General features: G+C 35.3%; 1 protein-coding gene across 2 annotated transcripts in view; it reads right to left on the bottom strand.

The window, feature by feature from the left end:
• GBE1 (1,4-alpha-glucan branching enzyme 1) overlaps positions 1-19,589 on the bottom strand; it is a 124,400-nt gene that overhangs the window by 39,466 nt on the left and 65,345 nt on the right. For both annotated transcript variants that reach the window (XM_083362033.1, XM_083362034.1), the window contains exons 7-12: positions 18,450-18,659; positions 10,116-10,231; positions 9,860-9,987; positions 7,669-7,767; positions 2,530-2,640; positions 976-1,147 (exon numbers count right to left, since the gene is read on the bottom strand). In XM_083362033.1, coding sequence (XP_083218159.1) covers positions 976-1,147; positions 2,530-2,640; positions 7,669-7,767; positions 9,860-9,987; positions 10,116-10,231; positions 18,450-18,659 — 836 coding nt within the window. The remainder of the gene's footprint in view (positions 1-975; positions 1,148-2,529; positions 2,641-7,668; positions 7,768-9,859; positions 9,988-10,115; positions 10,232-18,449; positions 18,660-19,589) is intronic.

Here is a 19,589-nt window from a genome sequence, read left to right as displayed (position 1 = left end):
GGAAAGAGATAACTCATAAATTACTATTTATCTACTTGAGTAGTTGAGATGCAACATATTTTGATGAGGATAAATATATTTTTCTGCCTAATTTGCAACTAGCCACATAGAAATTTATTCTTGAAGCCCATAAGAAGTGACAGGACCTAAGAATGAATTACCCGATATAAGAAAACAAAAATTAAAACAATTATTGCTTTATGTTTATGTAAGTTAATACTTTTAGACAGCTAGAAGGCAGAAGAAATGCTTTTGGTTTATAACTTTGTTTCTGAAGAACTTGTTTATCTCTGACAGACTACAGAATAGTCTGAATGCTGTGCTTCCCTCAGCAAATTTTAATATAAGCAGTGCCAGAAATAGCAGAAAAAAATCAAGCACATATGTTCAGTTTCATAACCAAATATAGCTAGCCAACATGAAGGAGAATAATGAGATTGCTAGGTTACTAATTATTCTTACAAGTTATTAATATTAGCCCACATATTGTTCTGGATAAAATATAATTTAATACATCAATTTCAAGTATGACACTAGTTATACTTATCCAGTCATAAAAAGAGAACATTTTTATTTACCTTCTATAAAGACAAAGATTCCAGAGCCATATGCCTTTGGTAAGAGAGTTACAAAAATCTCTAAATTAATTTGCCTCATATTTGTATAAACTAATAAAATATTATAATAGATCAGTAATTATTCAATAGCACAATACACAAGTCTCTTTCAAGGTAAATTATGTAGCATAATCAAACGTCTATGAATTATAATCATACTTAGGTTGCTACTGACTATGTCCTCAACTGAGAGCAAGATCCATGGAAATTAATGGAAATCATTATTATACATGTAGAGGATCATAGTATGCTTTAGCCTTTAACTAAGTTCAATAAACATGTCCAATTTGTAAAAAGAAAATGTCATCACGTGTACTATGCTGAAGGAAATCAGAAGGTAATATTGCAGATGACTTACCCATGAAATTGAGGTAGCCTTCTCCTCCAAGAGAATGAGTAATGAGTCGTATCATTTTATGAAGCTGTATTCCTCGATCAATAACCGGTGTGAAAGGTGACAGAACACTCATATAGTTATACATCTCTGCATCCATCAGCCAAAAAGCCAAAGTCTTATCACCAACAAGGGCCTTAGTAAATAAATAAATGAGGCAGGGAAAAATCTTTTTATGATATTAATGTTTTATATAACATAAATTAGACATCTTATAAATATATGGTATGCTATATTTATGGGTAATATATATGTTCTTACTTTGAGTTTTCACACTAGAGAGATATAATTGTTGTTTTCTATTATGCCCTCACTCATGACTCCATCCTGTCCAAAGGGGTACTTTTTCATTCTATAGTCACATGCTTTTCATCCATTCTTGTTAGAACAGTTTGTATAAAAAAATTTTTTTACAATCAGTAAAGCTCACTTGCTTGGCAAAGAGTCTTGTTAAATGTCTTTGCTCTATTCTCTGCTCTACTTGGCAACGTTTTTTAAAAAGCTGGTTGCAGCCTTGTTTGAGGCAGCTCTGATTCACATAACCTTGTTTGAAGCATTCATCTGATTTCCTATTTCTGAAGAATTATTGCCTTCTGCTTGTGTAAGAAACATGACACTTTGATTGTTGGACTGGCTGATGAAACTTGCTTGGCTCTCTGAACATTGAACTGAATATTGAATCTTAACTACTGTTCAGCATGTTTCTGTGAAATATAGATTCATAGAATTATAGGACTGGATGAGATCTTGGAGGTCTTATAGTATGAAACTACTCAGGCAAGTTTTATCTCAAGAGATTTTGGGTTTGAAATCAAACTCTAATTTCTGTTCCTTTGTTTCTCTGTTTAGCCATTAGTAAATTGCTTACCATTTTCTAAAAACTCTATGTGTGCGTGTAAGTTTTCCTCTGTATATAAAATCAGGAATAGGCAAATTTGAACCACATAAGAGCTAAAGCTAACTATAATGGCTGCATTTATCTTCTGAGTTCCAAGGAGGATGAAATCAGTCATATACTGCTTCCTGGTGATCAATAATGGTTAAAAGCAAGGAAGTATGCTATTGATGAAAATTAATATTTGGGGATATTGAGTATTTGAGGACAATGAAATGGGTTCATTGGGTTCATCTCAGTATTGTCCCTTTGAGTTAGTATTCATAATTTCTTAATAGGATTTTTCGGAAGAATAATGTGGCTTAAAATTTATTCTGAACTACATATAAACAATCTGGAATATATTATTATTTGAAGAATTATATATATGTCAAGCATGGGGCATAGCAAAACATATAACTCTTTTACAATAGAAAAACAACAGAATGTCATTCCAGATTTTCAGTCATGGATACTGGCTTTCGGTAATGCTGAACCATTCATTCATTCATTCATTCATTATACACATACACACACACACACACACACACACATATATAAAATATTTTTTTCCCTTTTAAAGATGGATGGCCGCAATCTAATTCTAGTTGTTGTGGAAATGAACTGGTAAGTTGTTATAGTACCTGATCATGACTCTCTGCGTAGGCAATGCACTTCTCTCCATATCGCCTGTTTGTTAAAGTAAACACAATGTTTCCCATGTCCCAGTCCTCATCCTTACACTCCTTAATTATCTGAAAACAAACATGAATAATTTTGAATTATTTTCTTATCACTATTTTTCAATTTATCCTATTAAACTGTTCATGAGCAATGCCTCTTTCATAAATTTTGAAAGGTTAAGTTACTGTTTCTGGGATGTGATTCTGATCTAGCTTCACTTTATAGCACAACTAATATAGCACACAGCAATTAACAATTCTAATGACTTATCTTGGTTTATCTTGAAAGAATTCAAACAAAGTCAGACCTACTTAATGTTTGAATAGGAAGTTTTTAGGAAATTGCAAGGCTGTAAACTAAAATCAAAAGTAAAAAAATATAATGAAAGAAAGAAAGAAAGAAAGAAAGAAAGAAAGAAAGAAAGAAAGAGAAAGAAAGAAAGAAAGAAAGAAAGAAAATTATGCCTCCAACATAGCCAAGAAAATAACAAGGACTTTTTCATGAAGTTACCAGTAAAGTTGTGCTTGTCTAGAGAAAGCTTACCTTTTAATATACATAATTGAAGTAAAGCATTATTTTTCTTCCAAAATGTCTGCCAACATCTTATTAACTATGCATATCTTAAATTCATTTTCTTTCTATTTCTGTAAAACAGTAGGGGCTACATGCCATCACTTTTATGGCTGATTAAACACAAATTTCACCACTCTATCTGCCTGTTTCTTATTATGCAATGATGCATAATCCTTTGATTAATGTATTAGCTCTAATTGAAATAAGGTAAATTATTTCTGTGTATTTAATTTTATGCCATACAATATAGGAAGAGTTGATCAACAGGAGTGCTGATTTACCACCAGTTTATCAGTACTCAGGAGGCCAGGGCTTGGGAGCAAAAGGAAATAATATACAATGACTTAATAGCTGGCCATCAACACCCCAATCAACAACCAAAAAGCCACACACAAACAGGCACCATATAAATATGACACATAGAATAGCCCAAAACACATACTCTGCTAGAAAGAAGCACGCTGAGGATGGGCTCTAGAATGAGTCTAAAAGCTTGGAAGAGTAAACTTCTGGTCCTGGTGACTGACCCAGATTGGATCCTGCAACATTATTCTAGGACACATATATTTGCCTCCATTCAATATAGGAAAAGTTATGCAAATTAAAAAATAACAATAAATACCACAATGAAGTAACTGTTAAGCTTGAAGTTTGTTTTGCTGGTGCAATTATTATTGCTTCTTACCTTGCCAATGAACTTGGAGGGAAAATGGAATGCAGGCTCAAAGATAAAGAAGTCAGACCATGAGATTCAAGGACGAGGCACCAGGTGTTATGACATTTTCTCATAACAATATACTTGCTCCTAATTGGGCAATGTGACCTGGTCAGGGATGGGAGGGGAATTAGCTTGGGGTTTGCCAAAGCCGGTTTAATGTCATGGTTCCAATTCATGAACCCAACCAAGCAAATATCCTCAAAAGCTAGCACCCCTTAAGTAGAGAAATGACAAAGAAGAAATGCTTTCATATATGCCAAAATGGTGTACTCAATAAAGTTTTACATTAAAAGACTGGAATGTCTTGAAGATGTTTGGTTGGGTTCATCAGTTGGAACCGTGACAGTAATCTGATATTACAGTGTCAAAATGATGGCAGAGAATTTTAGATATTGCTAATTATTCATTTAACTTTACTGTGCAAAATCACTTATGCATTGGTCACCTCCTGTGTGGCCCACTGCAATGCATGATACCTGGGCCTGCCTTAGTAGTCCTTAATGGAAATGCATCTATATGGGTACCCCAAAGTATTTAGACTAGGGGATAGAAGGGGAACTCACAAATTTGCAGGTGATAACAAGCTGCCAGGAATAGTCAACCCTAAGATCCAGAAGGATCTTCACACACACGATGAGACTCTAAAAAGAGTGCAGAGAAGAGCAACAAAGATGATTAGGGGATTGAAGGCTAAAATGTATGAAGGTTGCAGGAATCAGGTATGTCTAATTTGATGAAAAGAAGGACTAGGGGTGACATGATAGCAGTGTCCACTATCTAAGGGGCTGCCACAAAGAAGAGGGGGTCAACCTATTTTTCAAAGCACCAGAAGGCAAGACAAGAAACAATGGATGGAAACTAATCAAGGAGAGAAGCAACCTAGAACTAAGGAGAAATTTCCTGACAGTTAGAACAATTAATTAGTGGAATGACTTGCCTCCAGAAGTTGTGGGTACTCCATCATTGGAGGTTTTTAAGAAGAGATTGGACAACCATTTCCCTGAAATGATATAGGGTTTCCTGCTTGAGCAGGGGGTTGAACTAGAACAGAGGTCCTCAACCTTTTGGGCACCAGGGACCGGTTACATGGGCAGAGGTTTTTCTGCGGATTGGAGGGGGCGTGTTTTGTGTGCTGCCTGCATCCTGCAGATTGGGCATTGCTTGTTTACGTGGCCCAGTTGCTGGCATGCCATGGACTGGTACTGGTCCATGAACCGGAGGTTGGGAACCTCTGGACTAGAAGACCTCCAAAGTCCCTTTCAACTCTGTTATTCTCTTATTCTTGAATAACTGGAAGCCTCAATTAGTCAACAATACAAAGATGATGAAAGAATTTGAATGTGGGACAGATAGTTTCTTGGCTAGTTAAGATAAAGAAAGCTGAATTGTCTTAATATACTTGGGTGGAACCATAGTGCCAGCAAATTCTGTGCCAAAATGGGAGTTAAATTGTTAAATCTAACGAGTATTACAGATTTTTGATGGAAATTGAATAATGAGTGAGTTATGGTTTTTACAAATATAAACTGTGAAATAAGACATGGAAATAGGTATTAGGAATGGAGTTATTCTGTATGTTAAAGAAAGCACAAAATCCTATAAAATAGAAATCACATCACTAAACACAATAAGCATCATTGTGAACTCTCATGTTAATCCCAAGCAGCAGATTTTCTATTAAAAACCAAAATGTAAAAAAAGAAATCCTATCCAAATGAAGACAAACATAGAATATAAATTCTGCTAAAATATGAAATATGTGAATTAAAAATACAAATCAAGACTGAAAAGGACACAGGGCAAACACAAACACACCTTCCCAATTTTCAGTTTTAATTACTAAAGGACACAAAACTTTATATTTTCTGTTTTAACATTCCATAGTACTGACATGTACTATATATTTTTAATTTACAGTATCCTGTACTGTATGAATCATATAAGATTTATTTATTGAGAAGTAATATGACAATTTGCCTATGTCACATCTGACTTTTATTATGTTTATTTTTTCCTTTTTTACCCTTTGAAATTATTTTATAAATAATAGCATCTATATCTCATGTAACTTTGAAGAAATTAAAGGACAGACAAGCTAATAAGTGTTTGTGCATATTCTGGACAAGAAACAATGCCAAAACTTTAAGCTGCATCTATCGTAAAGAGGAGAAAGACAAATATTTTTTCTACTACTCTGCAAGAATTAGGTGATAATAAACCCAAATATCAGCTGATATAATGAAGTCATACTAAGTTATGCAAATTTTTGTCCTATGGTTTATGGTTTATAGATTTACAACTGCACAAGAATGAGAGTCTTTTTATAATTAATAGAATATCTGTACTAGCAATATGCCTTTGATGCCATCTGATAACACTTTTAGAATATGAAAAAAGAAATTAGCTAATAATAGGGAAAATATACCCTGAAGCAACATTAATAAATATTCTGTCTACAGGGAAATAGATCATATTTGTTCAAAAATTATGTGTTTAAAGAAAAGACCTAAAAATGAATTGTGCTCTAGAATAATATACATATTTCAAAGTATACATCTGCGTATTTCACAAAGATGAAATATATTAAAGTTTTACTACACTCCTACATATATGCCTTACTCAAGATATTTTCAATTATTATATTAAGCTTATAAGCATATCTGTACAAAGGTGCATATAATAACATGTATTAATTTATTATAGTAATCCTTCTGAATTTTTTCCCCAACATTCAATTATTTCTATATATGGAAACATTAATAACCTCCTAGAAAAGCTTCAATTTGTTTAGCGTTCATCTTTTTTGTTTTTGTTATTTTTAAAGAAATTAAAAATATTTGGTCTTAGTCTTTATCACTAGAGTGCGACATTGGCAAGCTTTTCGTACAAACATGTTTAGTAATAGTTAAGGCACTAGATTCATAAATATGCAATTAATGTATTATAAAATCATTGTACAATTTCATGTGCATAACAGATACATTTTTAATCTCCATTTTGTTAGGAGTTAAGCTTGCTGTAAGGATTATCAAAATTCTGTCCACAAAACCACAAAAGTAAAAGCCAAACAATCAAATATAATTGTAGAATAATTAGTCATATGTTACATTGAACTTTGGAGAGACAAAGCTTAGTATCCTATACAAGCATAACTTTCTGGAGATTCCAGATTACTTTTTAGACTACTGGCTGAGAATGATGGGAGCTGCAATTCCAATACATGAGGGAGTTTTAATTAGGTGCTGAAAACACAAACTGGGAAAATTTGGCTAAATAAATATAAGAGGCATTTTCTCCTTTCTTTGGTAAAAAAATTAGAACAGAGAACAGGAGTGAGTGATTACTACATTTTGCTTGTCTAAATTATGGAAACCCAGTTCACATGTGTCATATTATAATTACTTGATATTTCATTTAATTACATATATGGGAAAATGGTGTTGTTGCGGTCTAACAGTTAAGATGCTGGGCTGTCAAGACCCAAGCACCACAGGATGGGATGAACTCCCATTACTTGCCCCAGCTCCTGCCAACCTAGCAGTTTGAAAGCATGCAAATATAATAGATAAATAGGTACCACTTTGGTGGGAAGGTAACATTATTCCATGTGCCTCAACATATAGTCTTGCTGGTCACATAACCATGAAAGTATCTCTGGACAATGCTGGTTTCCTTGGCTAAGACACGGAGAGGAACACTGCCTCCTAGAGTCAAGCTATGGCTGGGCAGGGGAAACCTTTACATTTACTTTTACCAAGGGAAGCATGAGTGAAGAATGTGGCAAAGCATGGAAGGGATCTATTCTCACCTGAATCCATTTGTCAGGAATTGCCATGGCCATCCGGTAATCAAATCCACATCCTCCTTCAATTATTGGACAACAAAGTGCTGGCATTCCAGACACATCCTGGAGGAATTATACAAAGTTAGTTGACAAGTAATGAAATATCATAAAATAAGAATATTTGGAACTGAAAATAAGGAGAGATCTCCACCAGAATAATTACTATTCACTCACAAATAATGAAAATATTTTCAATCTCACTCAATATTAAAGAATCACAATTCATTAATCTGCAACTCCTATGGCATAAATATTATGAAAGCAAGTTGTTTCCTATTCATATTTTTCTCATGCTGCAAAATGCTGTGAATATTAGCCACTACATATATGTACTTGAAATACATATAATAAAAAACAACAATTTGATGTCTATGCAGTGTGTATTAGTGCTAGCTAATAATTAATTGCATACTAGTATAAGATAAGTAGATTTGAAAGGTCTAGGACAACTCCCCCTAGCCAACTCAACCCAGCATCTTGCCCCAGTTGATTCACCCCGGCAAAATTCACCCCGGAACAATTCAATGCAGGATAACTCAAGAAAGGGACAAATTAATTGCAGCAGGCCTTGTCTTGCTTTAGGTTTGAACCTTTTCAAGTTAGAAGTCCTTGAGGCTGGGGTGAGTTGCAATTCTAGTCTCTCTTTTGAGTTACCGCCACTGAATTGTCCCGTGGCGAGTTGGCTACAGCAAGTTGTTCCACAGTGAGTTGGCTGCAGTGAATTGGCCGGGGTGAGTTGTCCACAGTGAGTAGTTCCATTCTGAATTTGGAATATTATCAATACTGTTACTTATCTTTTTTCCCCAATGTATAGGAAATTTGGATCAGATTGCTTTTGTTAAAAATATCCACAAAAGATTTAAAAAGTTATGAAAGTTATGATTCAAATCTTTATGGAACAGTATTATAACCAATCCTGCCCTAGACAATATGTGTTCATTTTCTCTAGCATTCACTCCACTATCATTGCATGTAAGATCAAATTCATGCTAGCCTCTTGTAATTTAGAATGATATCAATAGTTCTTCCCTCTCAATTTATTTCTGCCACAAGCAAGTGGATCAATTCCACATTTTGTACAGAGGCTCCCACCAGAAAATAAAATTGAAGTAATTTTCAGTTTAACTAGAATAAATTGAAGCAACATCTTGTTTAACAAAAAAGTATATGAGAAAATGCAAAAAGATTATAAGGTAGGAATCCTGATCACCCTATTATGGCTCCCTGGATGGTGGACTCATTTTGTTTGAAAAGAACTGCAAAATCAATAAAACAATTTTAAGTTTAATACATCCCATAGTTGCTTGATTTCATCACTTTTGTTTAAAATGCACTGTGATTACTTCTCCAGAACCAAGACCAGTATAAATATTAAAGAGTTAAAAATGCTAAAAATTAAGAGGTAAAAATGTATAAAGATTCCTAGAAGTACTTGTTTACTTGTAATAACAGCAATTCTAGCAATATCTTTTAAAAATAAATCTGGGAAATATATTTTTTCTAATTTATCAACAAAAATTAAACTTACCAAACAATTGTCATAATGAATTTGAAACAGGAGGAACTTTAGATCCCCATAAAGGTTGTAGTTACAAAGACAGATGCATAAAAATTCAGCTGCTTTGGCAATATAGTGAGTTTCCAAAGTCATAAATACATTATAGAAAAGTCATGAGAAAGTTCATTGTTTAAAAGAATTATAATTCTAAAGATCTCTATGGAGAGTCTCAGTCATCCAGGTCATGGTGGTCCCAAAGGTGCTTTTTCAAAAGGTAACTGGTAAAGGTAACTTTGTCTTTCCTTGAAGACATTTCACTTCTTATCCAAGAAGCTTCTTCAGCACTGTCAGAAACTGAAAAGGCACCTTTGGGACAATTCTAATGATCATATTATAGTTAGGCTGCATCTTTGAAATACTTGTTGATAAATGTCTAAACTCAGTGGCATTTGTCTTGGGATACACATGCACAGGAATACACTTTAGAGCATATATTTAATTCTGCAACTAAAACCAGTAAAATGTTTAACAAATCTTCAACAAATCTTGCATCGTGCTTAAGGATTAATAAACTTAAATATAACTGTAACTGAATAATGATTCATTCATTCAAAAAAATAAGTCAAAGTAATTGTGTTAATGTAATCTAAGATTTACCTCTGCTATAGTTATACATTCTGGATGGAAGGTATGTATCATGTAGTTTGCCATCATTAGGTAGGCCACTGCATCTTCATCAACATGCATACCAAAATATTCATTGTAATCTCCACTAAAGCCTTCACCTAATATGATAAATAACAACAGTGTCAAGTGCCAGAAGTGCAAGTTATAGATTTACTGTAGGTTTTTCAGTTGAAACTCCTAATTATTTGATTTGTGGTATGGTCACTAATATACAAATTAAACTTACTAATTCCATGATGGTGATATAGCATAGATGATACACCATCAAATCGAAACCCGTCAAAGGCATACTCTTCTATCCACCATCTTAAATTGGAGAGAAGAAATCTCAGGACTTCCCAGCTGAAATATAAATAACATATCCCAAGTATTAATGTACAATATTAATCTACTCCTACTGTTTCTATAATTTTCTTTTTGGTGTTAAAAATATTCACGCACACATGTCATACCTTACTATAAATTACTGAACAACTGAACAAAGAAAAATCAACGTGTATGGATTTATTTCTCTCCAAACGACATCCTACATAGATCTTCCTTCAAAGATCTTTCTTCAGATACAGACCTTTTAGGATTAAATTAAAAGAAGTATGCAGATTTAAAATAGTAATCTGAGGATTTGAAATTTCTGAAGTTGCTATCACTACAATGATATACCAGAAAAACTATTTTAAAAAGGATTGTGGATAACTTATTTCAAATATTTATTTCTCAAAATAATTCAGGAAATTACATGGATAAAGTCAGCAAATATATTTTCTAATGTTTGCTAAAAATATATATAATTCATAAATATATAGACATTTAATATACAAAATATATTGTATATTTTGACAAAATTAAGACAAATCAAGACAAAAAAGGACGATATTCTTGTGAATTGAACAGGTCTAAACTATGGAGAACATATTTTCCCCAAAGGTTGTATTAGAACTCTCTCATTTGTACAAATAGATAGATAGATAGATGATAGATGATAGATAGATAGATAGATAGATAGATAGATAGATAGATAGTCTTAAGATCAAACTTTATGACACCAAACCAAGTCCAGGAAGTACTATGCCATTTTAGTACCTGGCTTGATAAAGAAAATACAGAGTCCAAGAAAGATCTCTATGAAAATAAATCATATGTTGAAAAATAAAAAAAATGAATCCTCTTCTAGAATGCATAAGAAAAGCCAGAACTATTAGTAGTATTGTTATATTTTTTATTTCTTCCTTTTGATATGTGTTCATAACATAGTTCTTCTTTCCTTAAACGTAACAGTTCTTTTTATAAAACAGATCTGGAAATCATAATCGGTACATGGGTAGCAGAAGAACAGCAAACACATTATTTTAAACACATGGTTTTATGCTTGAACAAACTACTCATACAGATTTCCCAGTAGGCAACAGTTAAAATTTCAGTTTTCTAATATTATACCATGAATATGAAAAATTGTATTTCTATAGGCAGACAGTTGTTGGACCCTATATTCAAAGTCTATACGGACAAATTTGTATGCATAATATAATGGATTCCAGAGATTCAGGGAATTAGGCAATACATTTTTTTAAGATGCCACACAACAACTGTATCAGAAGTCTGAACATTTTCCCAAGGGCTCCAGCAGCATTTTTATCAATAGGAAATATGGTGACATTTACAACTTAATATTAAAATACTGAGAAAAATGGTTTTAAATGCCAAGACACGCCTTACCTATTTTGTATTACAAAAATACTTGATATCGGGAGGATGAGCATAAATTTTCAAAAGAAGAGTAAATATAGTATTCTACCTGGGATGGGTGTAGAACACAGAACAGTTATGTTTATGAATTTGGAAGTGACTTGGAAACTAAAACAAGCCACATTTTTACAGGTGAAATAATGCATATAATATAAATCCTGACAAGTGATCTTATCTGCAAAATCTCCAACAAGAATTTGATAGAAGCTGCCTTTCCAACTCAAGACTATAGGTTCTTAAAATGGTATATAATCCAGGCTTCCACTAACAATTGCGAATGTATGTGTTTATTAGTGCAATAACTGAACCATTACCATGTTATTTACACTTGTGCAAAGTATATGCTGGAAAGTAATTCTAACATCCCACTTTTTTTATAATTCTTATGTATTGTTCCTTTTTCTTTTTTTGTTATTTCAAAAGCAGTAAAATTACACACACATACACGCGCACGTGTGTGCGCACACACACACAGAGATTGACTTAGCAGTCAAGCTACAGCAAATCTCTGCTGAACATATTGAAAACCAGATGGACTTGCCCATGTAATTGCCAGTAATCAAAGCTGACCTACAAGAAAAAACTAAATAAAATAAAACAATCCCTCAAAGAAACCAAACCATTTCAATCACAATAGAATTAAGAAAGAATGTATATATTTCTAATTTTACAATATAGAATGTTAAAGACAAGAAAGGAGATATAGCAGAGTTCTTTTGCCTCAGAAAGTGAATGTTGTAAAAAGGGTTGAAGAAAAAAAAAGCATAGAACAGAACAAGAAATGTGATATAGTTTAGCCTTCTGTACTAAGCAATGATCTTGTTGATGTTGATACCATGAGCATTACTATATAGTTTAAACAATGAAGCCATGAAGGTCATTAGTCAATGTTATACTATGTACAACTCTTTTAGAGGATGTCCAACCTTTATAGGATTCAATTTAAAATACTCCTAATTTTGGCCAAATCCATTTTTACCAATCTTTGTGAGATGTTACACATCTGATGTCAACTGCTCATCTTCCAGCTAACTCAGATCATGATCATAGAGTTCTCCCACCAACACCATTTATATTTCCAGTTATTGATTTCCCTTATTTTATGTAATTATTATTCCCTTACTTGTTTTCTTTTATAAAAATAAAATTGATCAGATCACCTGAAGCTCTAGACTGCTGAAATTATGAGTATCTGGCTTTTCTTCACAATATCATTTGACTTTACATGCATCAATAGGAATTATCAGTGGGAATTTTAGAATAGAATAGAGCTGGAAGGAACCTTGGAAGTCTTCCTAGTCCAGCCCCCCGCTCAAGAAGAACCTATACCATCTCAGACAAGTGACTGTTCAGTCTCTTCTTAAAAACCTCCAGTGATGGAGCACCCACGATTTCTAAAGGCAAACTGTTCCACTGGTTAATTGTCCTCACTTGTTGTCACATTGCTTATCCTTGGTCCTGGAAAAAGCATTTCATGAACCAAGTCTTCAGCTTGTATTTGTAACCTATTGGATATGCTTATAAGCTCAATCATAGGGCAATACGATCTACTGTATATACTGTTCCTACTTTATTTGTCATGACCTTTCACTGAAAGAAATAGTGCATTAGAGTAACAATTTTTAAACCTTAATGGGCTAACTTATAGAATGTGTCCAAAATCTAAGACCCACAACACCCAAGAAAATAAAATTTGGAGTTGTGACTTCTTCAGTGCTATTGGCTGTTGCTGGGTTGCTACTGCAGTCATTCTGTGAAAATTTCCCAGCCCTCATAATCCCTCACTCTTCCCCCATTCAGCAGCTGCCACTTACCTCCCTGGTGATCAAGGAAGGGAAGAAAGGAACAGGGAAGGAAGGAACCCTCCCCATGCACCCTTCAAGGCCCATGTCATATTCCCCATGCTTCCTTATCTGAGCTGCCTCCCATGCATCTTCCCCAATCTGCACGACTGCCAGCATATCTTTTGCAATTCTTGCAGCACATATTACATACCACATGCATCACCCGATTCACACCAGTCTGGTATACCTTCCATAACCAGTGCAGGACCTCTTGTGCCCCCCACACATGCTTCCTGATCTGTGCCACTGCTTGCATGTCTTTTCCAACCCATGTAGCCTCTCCTGCATACCCCCAAATACCCTTTCCCACCCCATCTTTTTTGCCTGATGGGAAGGACCTTGTCCCTCTATAACACACCTTGTGTACTCTCGAGCATTCAATTTAATTTAATTTAATTTAATATTTGCATTTGTATACCGCCCTTTCCCTGAGGACTCAGGGCGGTTTACAGGGAATTAAAATCGAAACATACAAAAGTTAAAACCAATTAAAAAAGCATTAAATTCACCCTGTAGATTAAAACCCCAGTAAAATTTTCTCCTCAGCCTGGGCCCGAGAGCTCAAACAGCCAGGTCTTCAGGCCCCGGCGGAATGATCGGAGGTCGGGAGCAGTCCTCAGCTCTACCGGCAGCTGGTTCCAGAGGGCAGGCGCTCCCACCGAGAAGGCCCTATCCCTGGGTGTCACCCGCCGGCAATCTCTCACCGGCGGAACCCTGAGCAGACCCTCCCTGTGGGAGCGCACTGGGCGAAGGGCGTTTGATGCCGGCAGCAGGTGTTCCCTCAAATAACCCGGACCCAGGCCATGTAGGGCTTTATAGGTGATAACCAGCACCTTGAATTTCACCCGGAGGGCAACCGGAAGCCAATGCAGCTCGCGGAGTAGAGGTGTTACATGGGAGTATCGGGAAACCCCCATTACAACTCGCGCGGCCGCATTCTGCACCAGTTGAAGCCTCCGAGTGGTCTTCAAGGGCAGCCCCATGTAGAGAGCGTTGCAGTAGTCCAAACGGGAGGTCACAAGCGCATGAGTGACTGTGCGTAGGGCGTCTCGGTCCAGATAGGGACGCAACTGGCGCACCAGGCGAACCTGTGCAAAAGCCCCCCTGGTCACGGCTCCTATGTGATCTTCAAAATTGAGCCGTGAATCCAGGAGGACGCCCAAGTTGCGAGCCCTATCAACGGGGGGTAACACCTCACCCCCCATCGTTAGAGGTGGAATAACTTGGTTAACCCGAGACGCCGATATGCACAGCCACTCAGTCTTGGCGGGATTGAGACGAAGCCTGTTTCTCCCCATCCAGACCTGAACCGCCTCCAGGCACCGGGACATCACGGAGAGGGCATCACTGGGTTGGTTCGGGGTGGAAAGAAAAAGTTGGGTATCATCAGCGTACTGGTGATACCCCACCCCAAAACCACGAATGATCTCGCCCAGCGGCTTCATGTAGATGGGAGTATTCCCAGGCACCATTCTGAATTCGTGCCCCATGTACTCTCCTTGACCCACACAGCACCTCTGGTACACTCCTGGATACCCTTCCTGACTTATGCCACTCGTACATGCACTCTCCCCAATACAAAGGGGCATCTCTGCCATACATCCACACATTCTTCCATACCTATATGCCACCTCTGTAGCACATCTATATACCATTCTCGATCTGCACCCCTTCTAATGTCCCCTTCCACCCCCACTTAGCAGCAGCCGTTTACTTTGCAATTACATGGCTTTCTCATTATTTATTTTTATTTATTTATTTTAATTCCATTTATATCCCGCCCTTCTCCGAAGACTCAGGGCGGCTTACAAGCTTAGCAGTAGCCTTCATTCTATGTATATGCCTGCTTATTAGGGCTTTCACACACACCCCCAAGCGGCATTAGCCCAGTTTCTACCTGCAAACATCTCACAAGCAAATTAAATGAAATAGCAACCTGGTAGGAATTGGAGGGAAGGAAGAAGGGAGGAAGGGATTTCTTATTCTTACTGCCAACTTCCCACAAGGAAAATCAATAGGGAGGGAAGCCTGCAGGAAATCTGAAGTCGCCCTCACTCCCACTGCTTTTTTTCCCACCCATGGATTTTTTGTAGGTTTAATAAAGAAATATCACTGAAATAATGATACAACCAAATAAAGGTTGTTTAGTGATCTCTAAAGTAGTGTTAACTTCATATTTACCATTTCTATCCCGACCTGCAATTTTGTATTTGGTTTGTATTTGAAATTCCTCTCTGATGATAAAATTAATACATGCTTGGATTTTCTTCCCTGCTTTCCTGTTTTTTACTTTAAAAAATGAACAAGTTAATGACTTTACCTTCTTTTTCTCTCACCACATTTTCAGCAAATAAAACAGCCTCCATTTTTTTGGATATACAATTCACAGTGGAGGAAGAAACGACTAGACAATTGCCATTTTTAGACATGTTTATCAACAGATGAGAAGATGGAAGCCTAGAAACCAAGTTGCATTGCAAGGCTACCAACACTCCATGCATTCTGAGCTTCAACAGTAACCACTCACTGTCACATGAAAAGAGTTGCATCAGAATGAGTGAGAACACACTGTAGTACCCAGCAAACAAAGGAACTGGAGAGCAGGTTCCACAAGATGATTGTACAATATGCAGGGGAGAGAAAGGAAGAAAAAAGGTACAAGACCAACTATAAGGCACAAGATGTCATATTTTAAGAACATTTCAGAAGCAGTATAACACAACTTCAGCATCGGCAAGTGGGCATCACCCACTGTCCAGAGGCTATCATGTAAGGACAATTCATGCACTACAAAGATTGTTTGGAACTTTGAATGTAAATTATCAGATTTCCTGCATATGATTGCCCCTATGACTATGTAGGACAAACAAAGATGAAGCTAACTATCAGATTGTGAGATTGTTAGTCAGGGAAATCCAAACTCATTGATAGCCTCACACTACAATGAATAAGAACATGGATTCAATTTTTCAGCTACTATGATTGTTGGCCAAGCAGGGACAAAAAGAGCCAGAGAAATGATTGAAGCCTGGGAAACAGGTGCCTTGCCAGTCAATAGGAGTGCTGATTTACCAACAGCCTACTAGGTACTTAGGAGTTAAGTGTGCAGTGGCACAAGGAAACAACAATATATGACTTCATAGCCAGCCATCAACAACCTAACTAACAACTAAAAGCTACACACATTCAGGCACAACTACAACATGTAGAACATCCCAGTTCACTTATTCTGGAGAGAAAGTCAAGTTCTCCGAGGATAGACTCCAGCATGAACTGGAAGCTTGGAAAGATAAACCTTTTGTCCCAATGATTGATTCAGATTGGATCCTGCAGCTTTATCCTGGGACATTTACCTTCATTCAAAAATTGGTCTAGATGGTTTTGCTAGATGTTTTTTAAAAAGAGTCTTTTCTTTCATGTATTTTGAGTGACCAGTTAATGAGTTTTAAAGTATACCAATAAAAATGTACGAAAACTAACAATTACTTTTAGTGTCCTTCATAAATATCCCAATATATAGCATAATTACCATCTCGTCCCCCCCAGCATAGTTTCATTTTAAAGATTTTGCACACAGCTGTGTTTGAATGTAGATAATAAAAGAAACAGAATTCTTCAAGGGAAATTATATGTTATTTGAAAATTTTCTAACTAAAGTGGCATCTGTGATTTAAAGTCTCCTATTATACCATACCAATTTAAACTTAAAAAGAGGGGGGAAAAGAATTCTACCCATCAAGAATGTTTATTATAAATTAAAGTTATTCTTCTGTAGCATCTCTTATTTGCATATATTATAAACCTTATGTTAAGGGTTTGGTTATGAGGGAATATTGAAAATTTAATATGCTACATTTCCAGAAATACTGTTCTTTCTTTATATAAACTCACAAATATATTATTATTACTGTTACTGATAATGATGGGATAAAAGTAATGTTACATTTTTTTAACTTCTTTTATATAAGTATATAATTTACACAACAGTAGAAATATGTATCTAAATTTGTTCAAAATATTCCTTATCCAGCAAACCTGTCATCTTAAGGCTGAGTATAAGTGACTGGCTCAAAGGCACCCAGTTGGCTTCATGCCTAAAGTGCAACTAGAAATCATGGTCTCCAGTGCCTTAAACCACTACACTAAAGTGGCTTTATATTTACATACATAGATACACACACACACACACACAAGTGTGTGTATTTATTTATTTACAAATGAAATAAACTTACAAATGAACGAAGAAAAATAGCAATGGTTTTCCACACCCAAAGATGAAAAATACTTACCTGCCTGGGCAATTGAAGCAGTAACTGAACAGATGGGAGGGGCGGGGGGGCAGTGTAAAAAAGAAAGAAAACTAACATGGAGAAAAATGGAGTGGAATATCATGAAAGGCAACTAAAATAATAATAAAACATTTGTATTTATATTTGTTTGTCCAGGTTAGACATATAAAATTCTATTTGATAGCTAATTCCAATAATTTTCCGTAAATATTATTCAATGATATAGATAAGGGTTTTTTTTTTGGAAAAAAGTTATTTATCATGAGCTCAGTTTGTCAAATTACCAGAGGATAATTTAATTACCAGAGGATACTTTAATTTTCACAATCAAACAAATATTCATCAGTGAATCAAATTGTCTAAATTGTTTGTCAATGCCTAGCTACTAAATTGTCTTGGATAAGTCATGCAGCATCTTTCACAAGCTCTTAATGTTGCTGCTCTTAAAGAGCCATAATAATATGTTAATAATGGGATGAAAACAAATTTAATTTAATTTAATTTAATAATATTTATATACCGCCCTTCTCCCTGAGGACTCAGGGCGGTTCACAGGGCAGAATAAAATACTAAATACAAACGTTAAAACAAGATTAAATAATTGCCCATATTAAAATGACCTATAGGTTATGGGTATACAAATTAATTAGATGCAATGGCACTTATCACATTATTTATACTTACTTTGCATAGTCAAAAAGTCGGCTATCCCAAAGAACGTGTGTTCCTCTAGCACCAGAATGGAAAAATGCTGAATCTGTACCATCAAAATTGTTCAGGCCATCTTCAGAATTCTTTGATGCATGACTGTGCACAACATCTAATAGAACTGTGATTCCCATTGAGTGGGCAACATCAATCAGTTCCTTCAAGTCATCTGGAGGGCCGTATCGACTAAAATGCATAAATATTTAGAATTAATTCTTTACAACTTTTGTTTTTTTTTTAATTCAGCATGATTGCTACTATTACGATTCACTAGAACTGTAACTGTTATTTAATGACAGCACATTAGGGAGGCATAGAAGATATTTTATATATTTAAGCTTAAGAAAATCAAGTGATAAGACTGAGAGGTTTATAAAATGCACATCAATTATGTGATATAATCCTCGGCTAAACAAACAACAGTTTAACCTATACAGAGTATTAACTCAATAAAATTTACATTTTCTTTGTTTATATGCTGGTATACTGATTGACTCTCAGAGTGGAAAAAAAAGGTGAAAAATAACTCACTGGGAGGCCTTAAGCAAATCATTAGACACTTTCTGAAGTCATAGGAAAAAAGTAAGTTCAATCTCTCTCATATGAATGCTGTGAAGAACATACGAGATACAGACTACAAGCACTTCACAAGTAAAAGTACCGAAGAAATCAAAAGAGTGAAATTTTAATTTGTATCACTTTTCAGTCATTTCAAAAGGAAATTATAACTTAGTTCACATTCAAACTGACTTTTAGAAGACTACATTTTTAGCAGCTTTAATTTCAGCAGCATATGCACTGTATGTTGAATGTATCTAGAAATGGAATTGCAGTGATAAAAAAAGTTGGAAGAACAAGCTGTAGCTACAAAGATAGTTTGTTCTAATCTCAAATACAGTGTCGTGGTAGAACTCTTGATCATAAATGCAGAGTTGGCAGCAATTAGATTTCAGATAGCTTTGAATCTGCGATAATACTCAAGCAATTAGCAATGTAATTTTACCCAATTTTACCTGCTTTTACCTAATATGAAAGGCTTCCAACTTGAATATTTATTTTAAAACTCTTTAATATTTCTAAATCTAAAACAGATTTAGTTTACAACATTATTAGAAT

Source organism: Vipera ursinii (genome assembly GCF_947247035.1).
Source record: "Vipera ursinii genome assembly, chromosome: 4".
Lineage (NCBI taxonomy): Eukaryota > Metazoa > Chordata > Lepidosauria > Squamata > Viperidae > Vipera > Vipera ursinii.
This window is presented reverse-complemented; position numbering and strand designations above follow the sequence as displayed.